Source organism: Capsicum annuum, chromosome 1 (assembly GCF_002878395.1).
Source record: "Capsicum annuum cultivar UCD-10X-F1 chromosome 1, UCD10Xv1.1, whole genome shotgun sequence".
In the NCBI taxonomy this organism is placed as follows: domain Eukaryota; kingdom Viridiplantae; phylum Streptophyta; class Magnoliopsida; order Solanales; family Solanaceae; genus Capsicum; species Capsicum annuum.
The window spans coordinates 147280482-147295647 of record NC_061111.1 but is presented as its reverse complement, the minus strand read 5'-3'; the positions used below and the strand labels follow the sequence as shown (position 1 = coordinate 147295647).

At 33.9% G+C, this 15166-nt stretch overlaps 2 protein-coding genes across 2 annotated transcripts; one reads left to right on the top strand and one right to left on the bottom strand.

Annotated features, from left to right (window-relative positions):
* The first annotated feature begins 3644 nt into the window (after positions 1–3644).
* LOC107839490 (cytochrome b5 domain-containing protein RLF) lies at positions 3645–10726 on the top strand. Its single transcript, XM_016683000.2, has 6 exons — positions 3645–3816; positions 6537–6620; positions 6748–7141; positions 7701–7835; positions 9191–9241; positions 10298–10726. The coding sequence occupies exons 1-6, from the start codon at positions 3646–3648 to the stop codon at positions 10372–10374; spliced, it is 912 nt and encodes a 303-aa protein (XP_016538486.1). The 5' UTR covers position 3645; the 3' UTR covers positions 10375–10726.
* Positions 10727–10886: 160 nt separating this feature from the next.
* On the bottom strand, positions 10887–13867 carry LOC107858600. The gene is made up of 3 exons (XM_047397665.1): positions 13668–13867; positions 12357–12857; positions 10887–11794 (listed from the first exon to the last, which is right to left on the bottom strand). Exons 1-3 carry the CDS (start codon positions 13747–13749, stop codon positions 11274–11276), a joined length of 1104 nt encoding a protein of 367 aa, XP_047253621.1. The 5' UTR covers positions 13750–13867; the 3' UTR covers positions 10887–11273.
* Between the last annotated feature and the right edge of the window lie 1299 nt (positions 13868–15166).

Below are 15166 nucleotides of genomic sequence, written 5' to 3'. Positions count from 1 at the left end.
CAGTAATACCATTTGCGAAACATAAAGTTTTTAGTTTCTAACACACATAAAAATATAGGTATTTTTTAATTTTAAAGGTATTCTTATTTTTTAAAAAGAAAATATATTATAATAAAGTGGATGACGATTAAAAGAAGATCGAACAGTAATTATTAATTTTGATACCTCACCTGATAAGCCTATAAACTGAATGAATTAAAGCAAACAATTTATCCGTTGCATCATCTTTATTGTTTTGATAGATTTTTCATTTTTTGTAGTATCGAATCGGATATCAATAGTCAAGGAGCTACTTTGTGGATTTTTTTTCCTTATATATAATCTGCAAACATATATTTAAAAGTTATATATTCCTAACACTTGTAGAATAAAGTACATTTGATAGAAAAAAATATGACAAAGGTATAATATAAAGTTTGATTAAAAAGCATTAATATTAATATATTGTGGTTTGTGACTACCTGAAATGAGCAAACTCCAGATTTTATGGTAGCCAGTCAATGAAAGCCTCAGAAATTCTCCTTGACTTGTTGTCAAGGCTCTCTGCAACTGCATTATATTATGTGCTTGCCGATTAAGGTCATCTACGTATTATAGTATTGTAAATAATGTATGAATTGAAAACTTGAAGATTGATTATTGTATGATATTCTTTGTGAATTATATATAATTATATAAATATTGTGATTTTGTATGGTTGGGAAGATAGAGAAAATTGAAAACATAATAATGATCTTTCCTGGATGAATGCCCAGGCTCAATTGAATCTATTGTGAAAAAAAAAAAAAAAAAAAAGGCACTAACATATAATGCGCTTTTCGTCATATTTCATAAAGGGGAAAAAAAATACGGCACAGATCATAAAAAGAAAAAAGAAAATCAACCGATATTAATTTTTTTAACACTAAAAATAGACATTTAATTTTTTTTTTCATATTTTTATTTTACCAGGTTTCTTTCCATACATTTTAGGATCATATATTTTGGAGTCTTCTTCCCATATATTTTAGGAGTCATATATTATAAAATAATTAAATAATAATTAGAGGAAAAAAAAAGTAAAAAGACGTTTTTGTCTATTGCGAATTTTTTTAATGAAGGGCAAAAAGTTCAAACAATATTTCTTAGGCCCTTCATACTTTAAATATATATATATATATATATATATATAATTTTGACTCCTTCGTTAGTGCTTGACTCTTCTAGTTTGCTTTGCCTTTCAGAACTTCAAAGGTGGTAACCACCAAATTATTAAGGTTAATAATTGTATACATATGCAACAAACCAGATTTTGCCTCTTAAAAGATCCTTGCTAGTTAGTGGAGTAATGTAAATTATGTCACAGGATAATTAGAGACGTCAAATCACTAGATAAATCCGACTTTAAACGAGTTAAAATAGATTGATTTAATAATTAACAAAATAATCGAACTTAAACGTTACTTAAGTTGAAATATAACTTTCGAGTTTTGAAATTGAACTTTTGCCGCGATAACCATAGGTTTTGCAGAAATTAGTTAAAGGTCATAACTTATTATCTCTTTTAAGGCATAACTTGTGTTATACTATTATAGAAAAATGTAAACGTATGTCGAGCAAATATTGTTTGTTAATTTAGTATCGGGAGAATTTTAATCTCAAACTCTTTTTTTTTTTTTTTGTTATTTAAAGTGCTCAAGGACAAAGCTAAAGATCATTGATTCGAGGGACAAAAATTATAAACAACCCAAAATAGGGGCATCCTTTTAAATGACACAACAAAGACTCATCGGATTGAAATGAGCCAAATAATGAATCATAGCTTAATTCAGCCAAATCTTAATTTCTTCGTTTGTGTACTTATAATTTATTTAAATACTTAATAATATTTTTATAATATAACGATTATATATTACATATCAAACAAAAAAATATCTTTTTTGAAAAATATTTCAACAAAATTTTTCATCAATCAATTTGAGTTGCATATCAATTCAATAAATAAATTAAATTGTAAGATTATAATAAATAGGTTGGCCATTAACTCGTTCAAATGTGAACGAATCAAATGTACCATGAATTGTGAGCTAATTTTAATCACTTTAACAGAAAATGCTCTAGACTAGATTGTTGTATTAGGTACGGTTATACGTTAGGCGTATTTGGATACGGTCAAATTTATCTTTTTATTATAAAAAATTGCTAATATACCCTTTATCATATTTTGAAATTAAATTTACTCTCGTTGTCATACTTCAAATTAATTTTACCTCTTGCTTTAAAAAATTAACTAAATATACCTTTCTTTAGTAGGAAAATCCAAATCAACGTAAAATGTCCCATTTTTAAAAAATAAAACACATCATAATCTAACTAGTTCGACTCAACCCGAGCCACAAAAAAGACACAAACAAATATATCTCCCTCGGTTCTGTTGGTCAAATTTTTTCAACGAAAATTCGACCAACTGAATGGAGGGATGAGTATATTTATTTGTGTATTTTTTGTGGGTCAGATCAGACGGGTTAGATTAGGATGTATTTTATTTTTAAAAATTAGGCCGTTTAACATTGATTTGGACTTCTCTGTTAAAGAATGGGTACATGTGAAAAGTTTCTTTAGAACGAGATAAATTTATCTCCAAAGTATGTCATCGACAATGGCGGAGCCACATTCAATTCAGGGGTTCATCCGAACCCCCTTCGTAGAAAAATTATACTATTTTTACATGATCAAAAATATTTTTATGTAGATATAGTAGATGTTGAACCCCCTTCGACTAGTCCGTATATTTACTTCTGAAGCCCTCAATGAAAATTTTGACTCCGTCACTGATCATCGATGGTAAATTGCTCAAAAGTATGACGAATGATATATTTAGCCGATTTTTTAAAGTAGGAGTAAATTTAACCTCAAATACGATAATAAGGATAAATTAACTTCAAAATATGATGAATGGTATATTTATTCAATTTTTCAAAGTAGATGTGTATATTTGACCCTATTTCCTTTAAATTAATCAGTGATTTGAAGTCAAGTTGGTTAGCAGTTGAAATTTTATTTCAACAATGCATTTGAATTTCATAAGTTATACTTTTATGGTAAATATTAAAACCTAACAATTTATAAAAACTATCAAAACTTCCCCAACTCTCATACAAAATTTGCAAAGGAGGTTGAAAACATGAAAAAGGATCACATAAAGTAGTAAAAGACTAATCTAGCCCCTAAAATTTAGCTCATTCCCACATTTTACTTTGGCCCTGCTCTATTGAACCCTTCTTAAATTTTTGTTGCCCTTTTGTTTCTTTTCCTTTTGCAATATATATTCTACGTTAATTTTAGCTTTTATTATTTTTCTTTCGAATTAGTGCCCCTTCAATCATCTATTATATTTGAATAGCGAGACCGATATGATTTAGGAGAAAGAATAAAAATAACATTTTACTCTAAAATAAATTTTATCAAAATAGCCATCAAAAACTAATTACTTATACTAGTTTTACCATAAAAGACAAAGAAAGATTCGATTTCTCAAAGTTGTTAGTATTAAAAAGTAAAGGGAGTAAGTTAGTTATGTTTGAAATAGTTTAGGGGTTTCCATGTCAATTTTTATTTTTTACCAAAACAAAATCTAAATACGACAGTTTTGGGGTACTCCTGTTTATGCACACATGTACCACAATAAATGCAACAGAAGAAATTGAAGAATTTAGTCCGCCCATCATGTTTGAACGAACATTGTATCATTATAGCAGTTATTACGAAGGGGAAAAGGGTTCGTTCCAAAAAACAGCAAACAGAGGAAAACCAACCCTTCAAGAACACAAGAGAAAGGTGATTATTAATACCCTTTGGATTTAAAATTTGAATTGTTAATTAGTAGTTTTTGAATAGCTGTGGCAACTAGTTGTAACTGTTTGTGTATTGGGTTCTTGATTGAAAGTTAATTACTTGATTAATTGGTACCCTTTTATTGATTATTGCCAATTTGGGTGAGTTTCTTGAAGTTGATTGATATGTGAGAAAAGTTGATCCTTTTCTTGGTCTTTGTGCTTGGGATGAGCTTGTGGATTTTGATAAAATATCAGCTAAATGTGATTTGCTTCAGCTAGCATGTTTTTTGTTGTTGCTGTTTGTTCTCTTCTTTGTTGTTTTCAGCATGACGTCTTCGTTTTTGTATTTGATTTACATACTTGATTTTTGATATACTTACTCGAGCCGACGGTCTGTTATAAACGGCCACTCCACGCTCCCCAGACCCCACTTGTGGGATTACATTGGGTATGTGGTTGTTGTTGTCGTATCAGCTTAATGTGATTAACTTAGTGCTTTAAGTTAGTGATTTTAGGACTGCTAGAGTTTCCTTCAAGATGATTGAAAGTTAACTGCTAGATAGGTGAAAATTCCCTTTTCTTGATTACTTGTGCTTGGTTGAGCTTGAGATATAATATGCGCATCAGCTAAATTTCATTAATCTAATACTCTGATGTTGTGACTTTTTTCTGGAATTCTGAAGTTGGATATCTTGGTTGTATAGATGCCCCACTGCCTCTATTTCTTTACTTAATCGTGTTTATTGTTAATTTTCTTTCTTCAGTCATCTTTAAGAGTACATAAATAAAATTGTCACATTAATCATAACAGGTTCTCTAACATATTTTTTTGATGACATAGTTTTCTAACATAAGCAGAGGATGCTATTATAAAGCTTTCTATCCCTACCTGACCCTTAGTATGATGAGCCAAGTGCGACATAGAGGTTGTGGATCCCAATCAGAGTAATCCCGTTTCTGCCATCTCATGGAAAAACCTATCTTGATCCTCTTGCTAACACCCTAATTAGGTGCTAGTTAGTTAATCCAGCCTTGAACTTCCATCATTTAAATAATCGTTTAGTACTTTTTGATACACATTCCAAGGGTATCTTCTGCCCAATATGTCACAGACAATTGATGTTGATCAATTAAGGAGTACCTCTTGTAAATTGAGAAGCTTTTCTATTTTCACATGGTATCAATGTTTCTACGACCTTGATTGACTCAAATGGCTACAATTCATCTTCTTAAACGGGTATGGAGATCATGGTTTTGTTGGATGTTTTAGTTAATTTTTGTTATGTGTTGTATTCCCTGTCTGCAAGATTTCAAGTAATGGATAGTCCAGGTACAGTTGTAGGTCCCAATTTCTAGCATGCCATTTAGCCCAGGAGTTAACTTTACTACATTTTATGTAAATAATTAGTGAAGTTAGAAAATTGTGAAACTTCATTGGTTGGTGTTTTTCAATTTCTTTTACCAGAATTCATACCAAAAAGATAATTATAATAGAAAGAAAAATAAGATCCAAATATTATCTGTTGAGTAAAACAGATTCACTTTGAAATTTAGCTCTAACCCTAGTTTAATAACATATTCACTTTAAAATTTAACTCTTGAGACTAGTTTAATAACATAGTATTTACTATGAAGCTGGTTTGATTCCTTCCCTTTGGTAAAACATAGTTGTAAGGTGCTGCCAGTTGAGCTAGTGGTGGAGTTAAAGAAGCAACCTTTGATATATCTTTTTGTTCTTTTCTTTTGTGGGGTGTTTAGCAGTTTCAGTTAGATGTGATTCTTACTCATGATCAGCACCCCATGTAACTGCTAGTTGCCAATTGTGCACCACACACCATTGATTTACTAGGAAGTTGGACCCAAGTTTTAAGCTGTGTTATTAACCGTGTTCGCGCTTGCCAGCATCATATCTGGAACAAGTGTTTAGCACTAACCTAAGTGCTCCCTTTCAGTTAAATATAATACTAATGTCAGCTATAAGGGGCAGGACATCGAACAACTTCGCAATAGTGTGCCTTTTAACTAAAAGTTTACAATTTTAGAAAAACGATGTGGTTTTCTGTAATGAATGAGTTATGACAAAATAAAATTTCTCAGTCCCTTTTATCTTTGAAGCCGATTGGCCATAAATGGAAATGAAGAGGAACTGACCTTTGTTTCGAAGTAAAATTTGTTTGGTCAAAGATATTTCCACTCTGATGTTTGTTCTTTTCTTGTATTTTTACTAATTTAATACTAGTACAATCTTACTTTTTAGTGTGATCTTGAGCAGCGTCAATAATATTTTTCTTGTGTTGGGATCTCTAAATTGACATTATTTATCTTCTATTGGGTGATTTGTTATGTTTTTGTTGGTGGTTTAATTTTATATATATATATATATATATAAACAAAGTCTCCGGTTACTATAATGTCACCCTGTTTTCAAACACTACTTTGGTGTTAATGCTACTACCTTATATTTGTGATTGAATACTGTCCGGAACAAAGTTAATCTAACTTTAACCTTTTTATTTCCACCAGATTCCTGGATATATATATATATATATATATATAAACGAAGTCTCCAATTACTATAATGTCACCCCTGTTTCTCCAATTACTATAATGTCACCCTGTTTTCAAACTCTACTTTGGTGTTAATGCTACTACCTTATATTTTGTGATTGAATACTGTCCACAACAAAACTAATCTAACTTTAACCTTTTTATTTCCACCAGATTTCTGGAGAGGACCTTTTTGGTTTGTCTCATCGCTCAGGTGAGCTAGCAATGGCTAATGATGATGATTTCACTTTTTGTCAGGTTAGTGCCATAATAATACCGTGTAATGAAGGAAATCTGAGAGGTTTATGCTTGAATATCAAGTCGTATTACATAGTTCAATTTCTCTTTTATCAGTTGAACTTGAAAGATTTATTTGCCTATTTAGGTTGGTGAACCAGATAAGCAAGATTATGTGGATGCACAAAAGATAGCTCAAAATATTAGTGGAATTAGAATAGAGGATGAGCCCTCAAATGATGCTGGTACTAGCCAAAGTAATGGTGCACCATGGGAAGGTAAACTGGGCAACAATGCTACCTCAAAAAAGGAGGGAACAGTTGGTTCTTTGTCTTTCAGTGTTATAGACACATCTCCAGGCAACCAAGCGAGTGGAACTTCTGCTCAAGTGGCATCAAAAGATGGTGTATTTTCAGTCCAGACTTCTCAGAAGCAAATAAAGCCTGCTAGGAAGCCTGTAGTTCGAGCCAAGGTTCCCTTCGAGAAGGGTTATAGTCAGATGGACTGGCTTAAGCTTACAAGAACACATCCTGACCTTGCAGGTTTGAATCTTTTGGTGTAAATCTTCCACTCTCTAATGAAATTTCTCGTTCTTTCAATCATATTGATATGCATAAAACAGAAACCTGGAATAAATGCATTTCTAAGAGCGATTTTTGTACAGGATGTTGATGCAATTTTAGATACAATAGGGGATCTGCACAATCTGTAGTTATGTTTCCTTGCACTGGCTTGAGTGTCTAAGCCTCAAATCTTAGACATGCTTTAGTGGGAAATGGGAACTGGCTATTACTCCACTACATGGAATTGTAAAGCTTGGTATATTGCAGCTTGCTCTGCAGTTAAGTTTCATTTTATATGTCCATGGGACCAATCTTCAGATGCCTTTTCAGAAAGAAAAAAAAAAACATGGCTGGTCTACTATGCAGCTAAAAAGTTCTCTCCTATAAGAGAAGTAGACTAAACAAATATGAATTGAGAGCTTCTTAATGACCTAAACCCTGACATATTTTAAGTTCATAATTCACTTGGTTGTCTTCCTCCTATAAAGCTTCTCTTTTTAGTGCTTCTTATTCAAGTCTTCATGTATTTATTGTTCAGGATTGAAAGGACAGTCCAATAAGAGACTTATATCAATGGTTGAAGTTAAGGAACACCAAAATGCAGATGCAATGTGGACTGTTCTTAAAGGACGTGTCTACAATATAACACCATACATGAAGTTTCACCCAGGAGGTATGGATTAAATCTTGCTTTGCTCTATCTCATTAATCAGTTATGGAAATCATTTCTTGTCCCATCTTCTGCATGGCTTTCTACTCTACCTTGCTGTACCAGATGCTGTGAGATATGTATTCTGATCTTAATAGTTCTTTTCTCCATAAATACTCTCGGTCTTGAAGTTAAGATTGTGTTTGCCAGCTTGTCAACTTAGTAACATAGAGTTATGAGTGTGAGCATCTCGATTTAACATGAAGATAATCTGATGCGACTACTATATCTCACGTTTTTGAAGACGTGATCTCTGATGTGTGTATCATCATCATGCGAGACTTGACTGTGAGGGTGACTTCTTCTCGTTCCCTGATTTTATGAATAAGATATGGAAGGGATGGAATGGTGGAGGGTCGCATGAGGTTGATGGATCTAATTCATATGCTAAATGTTGCTCTTAGTAAGAAGTAAATTATAGAATCGCCACATTAGATGTATGTTTTTTTTAAGGCGGACCTAGGAAACCAACATATTTACCTCATCTGAAAAAGTATACATCCTCTACCACCTTCCTACCCAAGTATAGCTTATGCTTTGCCTCAGGAATCCCTTCTGTAAACATTGTCTGAGAACCACTGGGATAATCTTTCTGGCCTTATTGTTTCCTGATCTATGTGTCCTTATTTTGGAAGTCGTCGTCTGTTAAAGCATTTGTTTTTCGTTGGAAATTATCGGGGGTTGAGGGCAGATTCTGAACTTTGAATTTTAAATAGCATTCCTTCTAAATCCTGGAAATTGGGCTTCTTAGCAGCTTTCATCTTCATGATTTTGCAGTTCAACTTCCATTATTTATGGTAAAAAAGGCATGTTTATGGATTTGATGATATACCAGACTGCTGGTTAAGAATTGAAATTCTTCTACGCAATATTCTTTTACATTTGACATTACAGTGGTTTTGATTTCCTTTAATATTTTTACCTATTTGTTGGAGTGATAAGTTGATAATTGATAAACTGCCACAGAATTTGTAGAAGATGGAAAAAATTCTGATTTTAAAGTAGCTGTTGCTGAAGTTTTACAACTGTGAAATCAACTGATGTGACATTTTCACTTCCAAATTTTAAATGATGCTTTGACAGAAGCATATAAAAAGTTCCTTATTACTTTCCCACGTTCCACCTCTTGTAATTTGTTTGCACTCCAAGATTAATAGTATATTCTCTGCGGTGTTGTTTTAGTCTCATGCATCATTTCTGTGTGTTTTTGCCATCCAACTTCAATAGATTACTTCAGCTATAACCAATGGAGATTTTTAATCTGGTACGTAGTTATGAATGTTGTTTACTTGACTAGCTTGCGCACCTTTCTTTTTCAGGTGTTGACATGTTGATGAAGGCCGTAGGAAAAGATTGCACGGCATTGTTTAGTATCCTTTGCTAGTTCTTGTTGTTTTGGTAGTTGATAAAAATGGTACTTGGATTCAACTAGAATTTAACGGGATCCTCATATCGAATCTGTTCACGATCACTAGCTCTCGGATTGGCTATACACAGTTAATGAAAAGTGGATCCTCTTCTGCTTTATTAGCTGATGGAGCTCTCTTCCAGTAATACTGTTATCAGGCTTCATGAGTACCACTTATACGTTATTCCCCTCTACACAAATCCTTCTCTTCCATAGTTGCTAGAGTTATCCTGACAATCCTTACACTGACCTGACCCTCTCCTTCCTGGGTAGCATATAGGAAATATGAATGCTATGATTAGTAATACTGACATCGGGCTTTGTGAGTACCATCTAGACGTTCCCCTCCACACAAATCCTGCTGTACCATAGTTTGCTAAGTTACCCTGACCCTTCCTCATACTGCCTTGACCTCTGCTGAGGGAGGGAGGGTGGGAGGGAGGGAAAATATAGGAAATATGAATGCCATGATTAGTAATACTGACATCGAGCTTTGTGAGTACATCTAAACGTTCCCCTCCACACAAATGCTGCTGTAGCATAGTTTGCTCAGTTACCTGACCTCCCTCATACTGCCTTGACCTCCTCCTCCCTGCTGAGTGTTATGAAGGCTGTAAACATAAAGGAATTATGAATTATGAAAGTTATGTTAATAATGGTCCTTGTCACCAAGGGGATGGTCGATGGTTTAGTGGTGTAGCATGGGAATAACAACCTGGAGATTCCATTTCTATATCATAGTTACAACACTTGGTGTGAGCCCTTGTGCTCCAACTTTAGTCAATTATGATTAACTTGGAGACGTGCTTGTGGGTTGGATAGACTGTGGTGGATTAGTTGAAAAATCACCTAGTGTTATTTTTGCCTCTACTTTGGGATTTGAACCTGAGATCTCTGGTTCTCAACCTACTATATTAACCAGTAGGCCACACCCTTGGGTAAATTAGTATTCCTTGCTTAGAATTTGAACTTTCCTTTGTTTCATCAAATTTTGCAATTCCTTAACCACTTGCTTTAGATAAATACCATGCTTGGGTTAATGCTGAGTTTATGTTGGAGAAATGTCTTGTGGGCATGTTGGATGACAGCAAATGAAGAATCCTTGTTTCATTGATCCCAGAAACAACTGTAACAGACGAGCATTGTCACTGCAAAGAAGATTGTCCTTAACAGAAGACATTTGCTTCTTTTGAGGAAAAATTTAAAAGCCATTGTATATTGGACCAACTATTATTTACATGGGAAAGGATTTTCAATTTTGAAACAGCATCTCTACCTCCATTGTAATGGTAAGGGTGCGTATACTTTGGTACTTTATCCGTACCTCACGTTGTGGGATTACATTGGATATGTTGTTTGTATGTCAAAAGAACTGTCTGAATCTTTTTTTCTTTTTCTTATGAAAAAGAAAAATCTTAGCCTAATAAAAATGAATACTATTTAATAACATCGTTGGACATTTCTACAGTTTTTTTCCTGTGTTATATTCATTACTAGACTGATTGTGTACATGTAGGTGAGGTGAAATTTGTCTTGACTGAGTTATTTCACTTTTGCACTTGGAATATTTGAACTGTAATACAACTTTGTATGTCACTACTAAGCCATTTAGGAATGAGGATCAAAGTGCACATAGTAATGGTAAGGAAGTTCTGCCAGTTGTACACTTTTGTAAACAAATTACACAACTCAGACAAGAAAAAACTATATGTTCTCACTTTACTGCATTCATATTCCACTTCAAGCTAAGTAACTCGGTCCATCACTCGAGCGAAAATCAAGCATTACCCAATTCACCCTCCTGTGTTATTAGGACCTTCATAATAACACTTTGTAAACAAATAGTACACAACTCTTACAACAGAATTAAGCAATCACATAGGTAAAATACAGCAATTGCCTCAAAATGGTCCTATAATTGATAAGTGGAGTATGATTATGACCATTGCAAAAAACTCTATGACAAAAGCTTTTTTAGAGTACTTCTGGAGAGCCTAAGCAACAGGGGTCACCTTAACTTCATCCACAACAGGACCACAAAGAGCGCCGTAGTCATTGATCTTTGTGTGGTAAAAAGAGCTGTAGAAAGTGATTCTGGTCCTGTCTGCAATGGCTGTGAACTTGAAACTAACAGTTTTGAAGCTGCCTTTTCCTTGTGATTTGAAGGGAACTTTGAATGTTTCTTGAGCAGCAAATGCTTCCACCATCATATCGCCATGGCAACCGTTCTTAGCATCACCAATAGTGAATGTGAAGGCATAGACCTTCTTAGGGACCGTCCTAATGATTTGGGCAAGGGCGCTTTCTCTCCCTGCAAGAAGTTCAACAGCAGCTCGGCCAAATGGGACATTGAAATGAGCTGAATCCAAGAATTTCACTGCTTTGAGTGACTCAATAATCCATCCTGGAAGTGGGGATGTCAAATCTTCCTGTTTGGGAGGGAGGAGAACTCCATGTGAAGAGTTTATCAAGAGATGAGGTCCTTCTTCAAAACCAGGATTTTTAACCAAGTTCACTGCAGGATACCAAAGACCAAGATCAAGAAAACAAAATTTGCACACTTGTACACAGACATGGAGGGCAGAATAATGTCATAGAGAACATAGAAGAGAAAAGAAACATCAACATATTTATAGGGTATAACTTTTGTATAATATCCTCTTATTTAATTTCGGAGTCTCTTTCTTTTTCATGCATATGCCAGGCACATGGATCCCAGGCCCCTCACTTTTGGGGCTGGAGCCTACTCATAAAACTCACAGGGTTCACCTAGCAATGATGTCAAAATAAAGTAACCTTTAGGGAAAATATATCAATCAACTACAACTCAGTATTAAATTAGTTGGGTTAAGCTACACAAATCCTCTATGTCCATCCTGTTTTGTTGGGCCATTTCTTTCGAAGATAAGATCTGAAATATCTACGTAAAAATAGACATTTGACAGGACTTCTTCATACACCAATGATTGTTAGACCCACAAATGATAGCAAATCTTTAGCAGCGACTTTGTACAAATAATGATAATAAGTGGAACATCAGGTAAAAATACAAACAGAAGGAATATCTTGAGATGTACCTCTTGTCGGGCGAGGAGGGAAAAGTTCTTTGATAGCAACAGCATCCAAGAGCGGACCACAAGCTGGATCCTCTTGAACTCCAGGATTATGAAAGGTAACTTTAACTAAATTAGAGGTGGCATAGAAACCCCAAGCATAAGTATCACCGCCATTGGTGCTATAAAGGGTCTGCAAAGGAAGATCTCCTGTTTGAGGAGGCACTGACACCCTCAAGACCTCATCTTGTGCACAGGTTCTTGATGCCCCAAATGTGAGTGCATACAAAGACCCTTTCTTGACTGGAATTGTCTGAGAAACTGAAGCCTCATTCCCAAGCCTCACCGCGTGGACGCCGTGGGCGACCGGGAAGTACATCCCACCGGGCTGTGGCCCGCCAGATATGTACTCCACTAAGCCACTGATCTCCCATTTGGGCAAAGAATATTTGCCTTGGAGCACTGTTTTTTTCTTGATGTCTTTTGGCTTTGGTGGCTCTTCAAAATTACCATTTGGAAGTAATCCTGAAAACAAAATATCTCCCTTATATCAGTAACTGTAACCTAACTATATATCCAAGAAAACATTCTTTATTCAAACACTTGAGCAAAGACTCAACCTTTTTGCCCACTCCATGAACACCATTTAAAGTAAAGAGACCCCCACCAAGCAAACAAGTGGAATTAACATCCACCAGGGGAGGAGCCAAGTACGGTCGAGGGGAAAATTACATCGTTTATACATGGTTAAAATTACTTTTATGTATATATAGTAGATATTGAACCCCCTTAGGCTCTTCATGTGTTTGCTTCTTCATATTTTGAACCCCCTAATGAAACTCCCGATTCCACCACTGACATAAGCATGCTATATAAAGTACAGATCCAAACAAAATCCTCTCTAAAAAGCAAGAGCAGCTCATAAACAGAGACACATTGTGAATCCTAAATACAATAGGAACCCCCCCTCTCTCTAAGCATTGTACAGACACCAAACAGAGCTGTAAAGCAGTTCAGAACTTCACGTTCTTGAACACAATAAGGCACAACCAGTGGAGTATATGAAATGTAGGACTTGTGACAGGGGTTGGTTTCAAGATTGCATTTTTCTACTAAAATGTAGGACATTCTTAATTTTTATTTTTTAACCCATCTTTCGTGCACCTCAACTAAATCCACGGAATACATGTCATCTCCACTTGCAACAAATATCAGGTAACTCTGCTAAAATGTAGGACTTGTGACATGGGGTAGTTTCAAGATTGCATAATTATACTAAAATAAGTAAAGAAAATGAGCATATTTAAAAGCAGGAATGCGTAATACTAGTATTACCTTCAAGAGTAGGAGCTGGGCGAAGAGCAGAAGCAGTGAAGAGCAATGAGAAAAGAAGCAAAACTGAAACTTTCACCACCATATTTGCAGACAAAAGTAGATGTATGTATGTATGTATGTATGTAATAAGAAAGAAGGTGAAGGAAGAGGAGGGTATATAAAAGGGTTTAAGAATAAGGAAACTTCACTTATCCCTATGTGGTTATTTTTGTCGCTGTCGGTCTTGTTTTAATATCAATGACATTTTCCCACAAATTGAAAATTTTCTACTCTAAAAATCTAATTTCATCTTAAGGATAGTATGTTTTTTTAAAAAAAAATATATAATTATAGGCTAAATGTTAATGTATTAAAAATCACAAGTTCTAAAGTATCATTATACGTATAGAATTCCTTTTTTTTTTTCTAAAATTTTATGTCTTATTAAATATCATTATAGTAGAATCCACAAACACTCCTGGAATTGTTCAATTGATTTTTTTATTCTGAAAATAGATTGATTTAAATCTTATGAATTTAATATTTTAGTATTGATCTCAGTATATTTTAGAGGCTGTGGGGTTAGATCTACTAATTATTATTCACTAAATCTCAAATTAGTGATCATGTTTTATTTTTCAAAATCAGTTTGACTAATCTTTAAAATTAAATTAGATTAAATTGATCCAATATTTTATAATTCAAACTTAGGTATTCAAAAACTATTAAAAAAATATCACTTTGATGAGAAAATTTTTTAAATATTAATCAAAATTTACATTATTTATTTCTTGAGATGCAAAATGTGGCAATTAATTTATCATTAAAAGAGCATAATCCTAATTAATTTTAACATAAATTTCTGTTAGAATCTGATGCTATTAAGTTACATCCGCTTCTACATAAAATTATGGAAAGTGTATGGAATAGATAAAATAATAATAATAACAATATTATTATTATTATTATATACTACTATTATTACCATCAAAAGATGTGGTGCAGTAGATGAGACTGTTCCTTTCTTAACCAGAGGTCTTAGATTCGAGCTCTGGGCATAGAAAAATCCTTGGTAGGGAGCACTACCCCGAATGGAGCCCTACCCGACGCGAATTCGAATTATTTAGATTTCAATGCAGATGTGGAAAATAAATAAAAAAAAATATACTACTATTATTATTTTCTTTTGTGTGTGTTGGGTAGTGGGTGGGGCTGGGGGTGGGGGGTAACAGATAACATATTCTAATAGAGGGAGCCATTCAAGGCACTTATAATTTTGACTGAGTGTCGAAACTTTGAACACCTTTTTCTCCGTAATCCATGCAACTAACATATACTAATCAAATTTTCATTATTCCATTTCTTTGGAGCACAGCTGTTGGAGAATACTTACTGCATATACCTTCTCTAATTTGCTTTTTGTGTTTAATTAAATGATTTAATTAACTTTACATGAATATCAAGATTATATATAGTCACAGCAGTGTATACATAAAATATTACTCGCTGATATAAGTTAC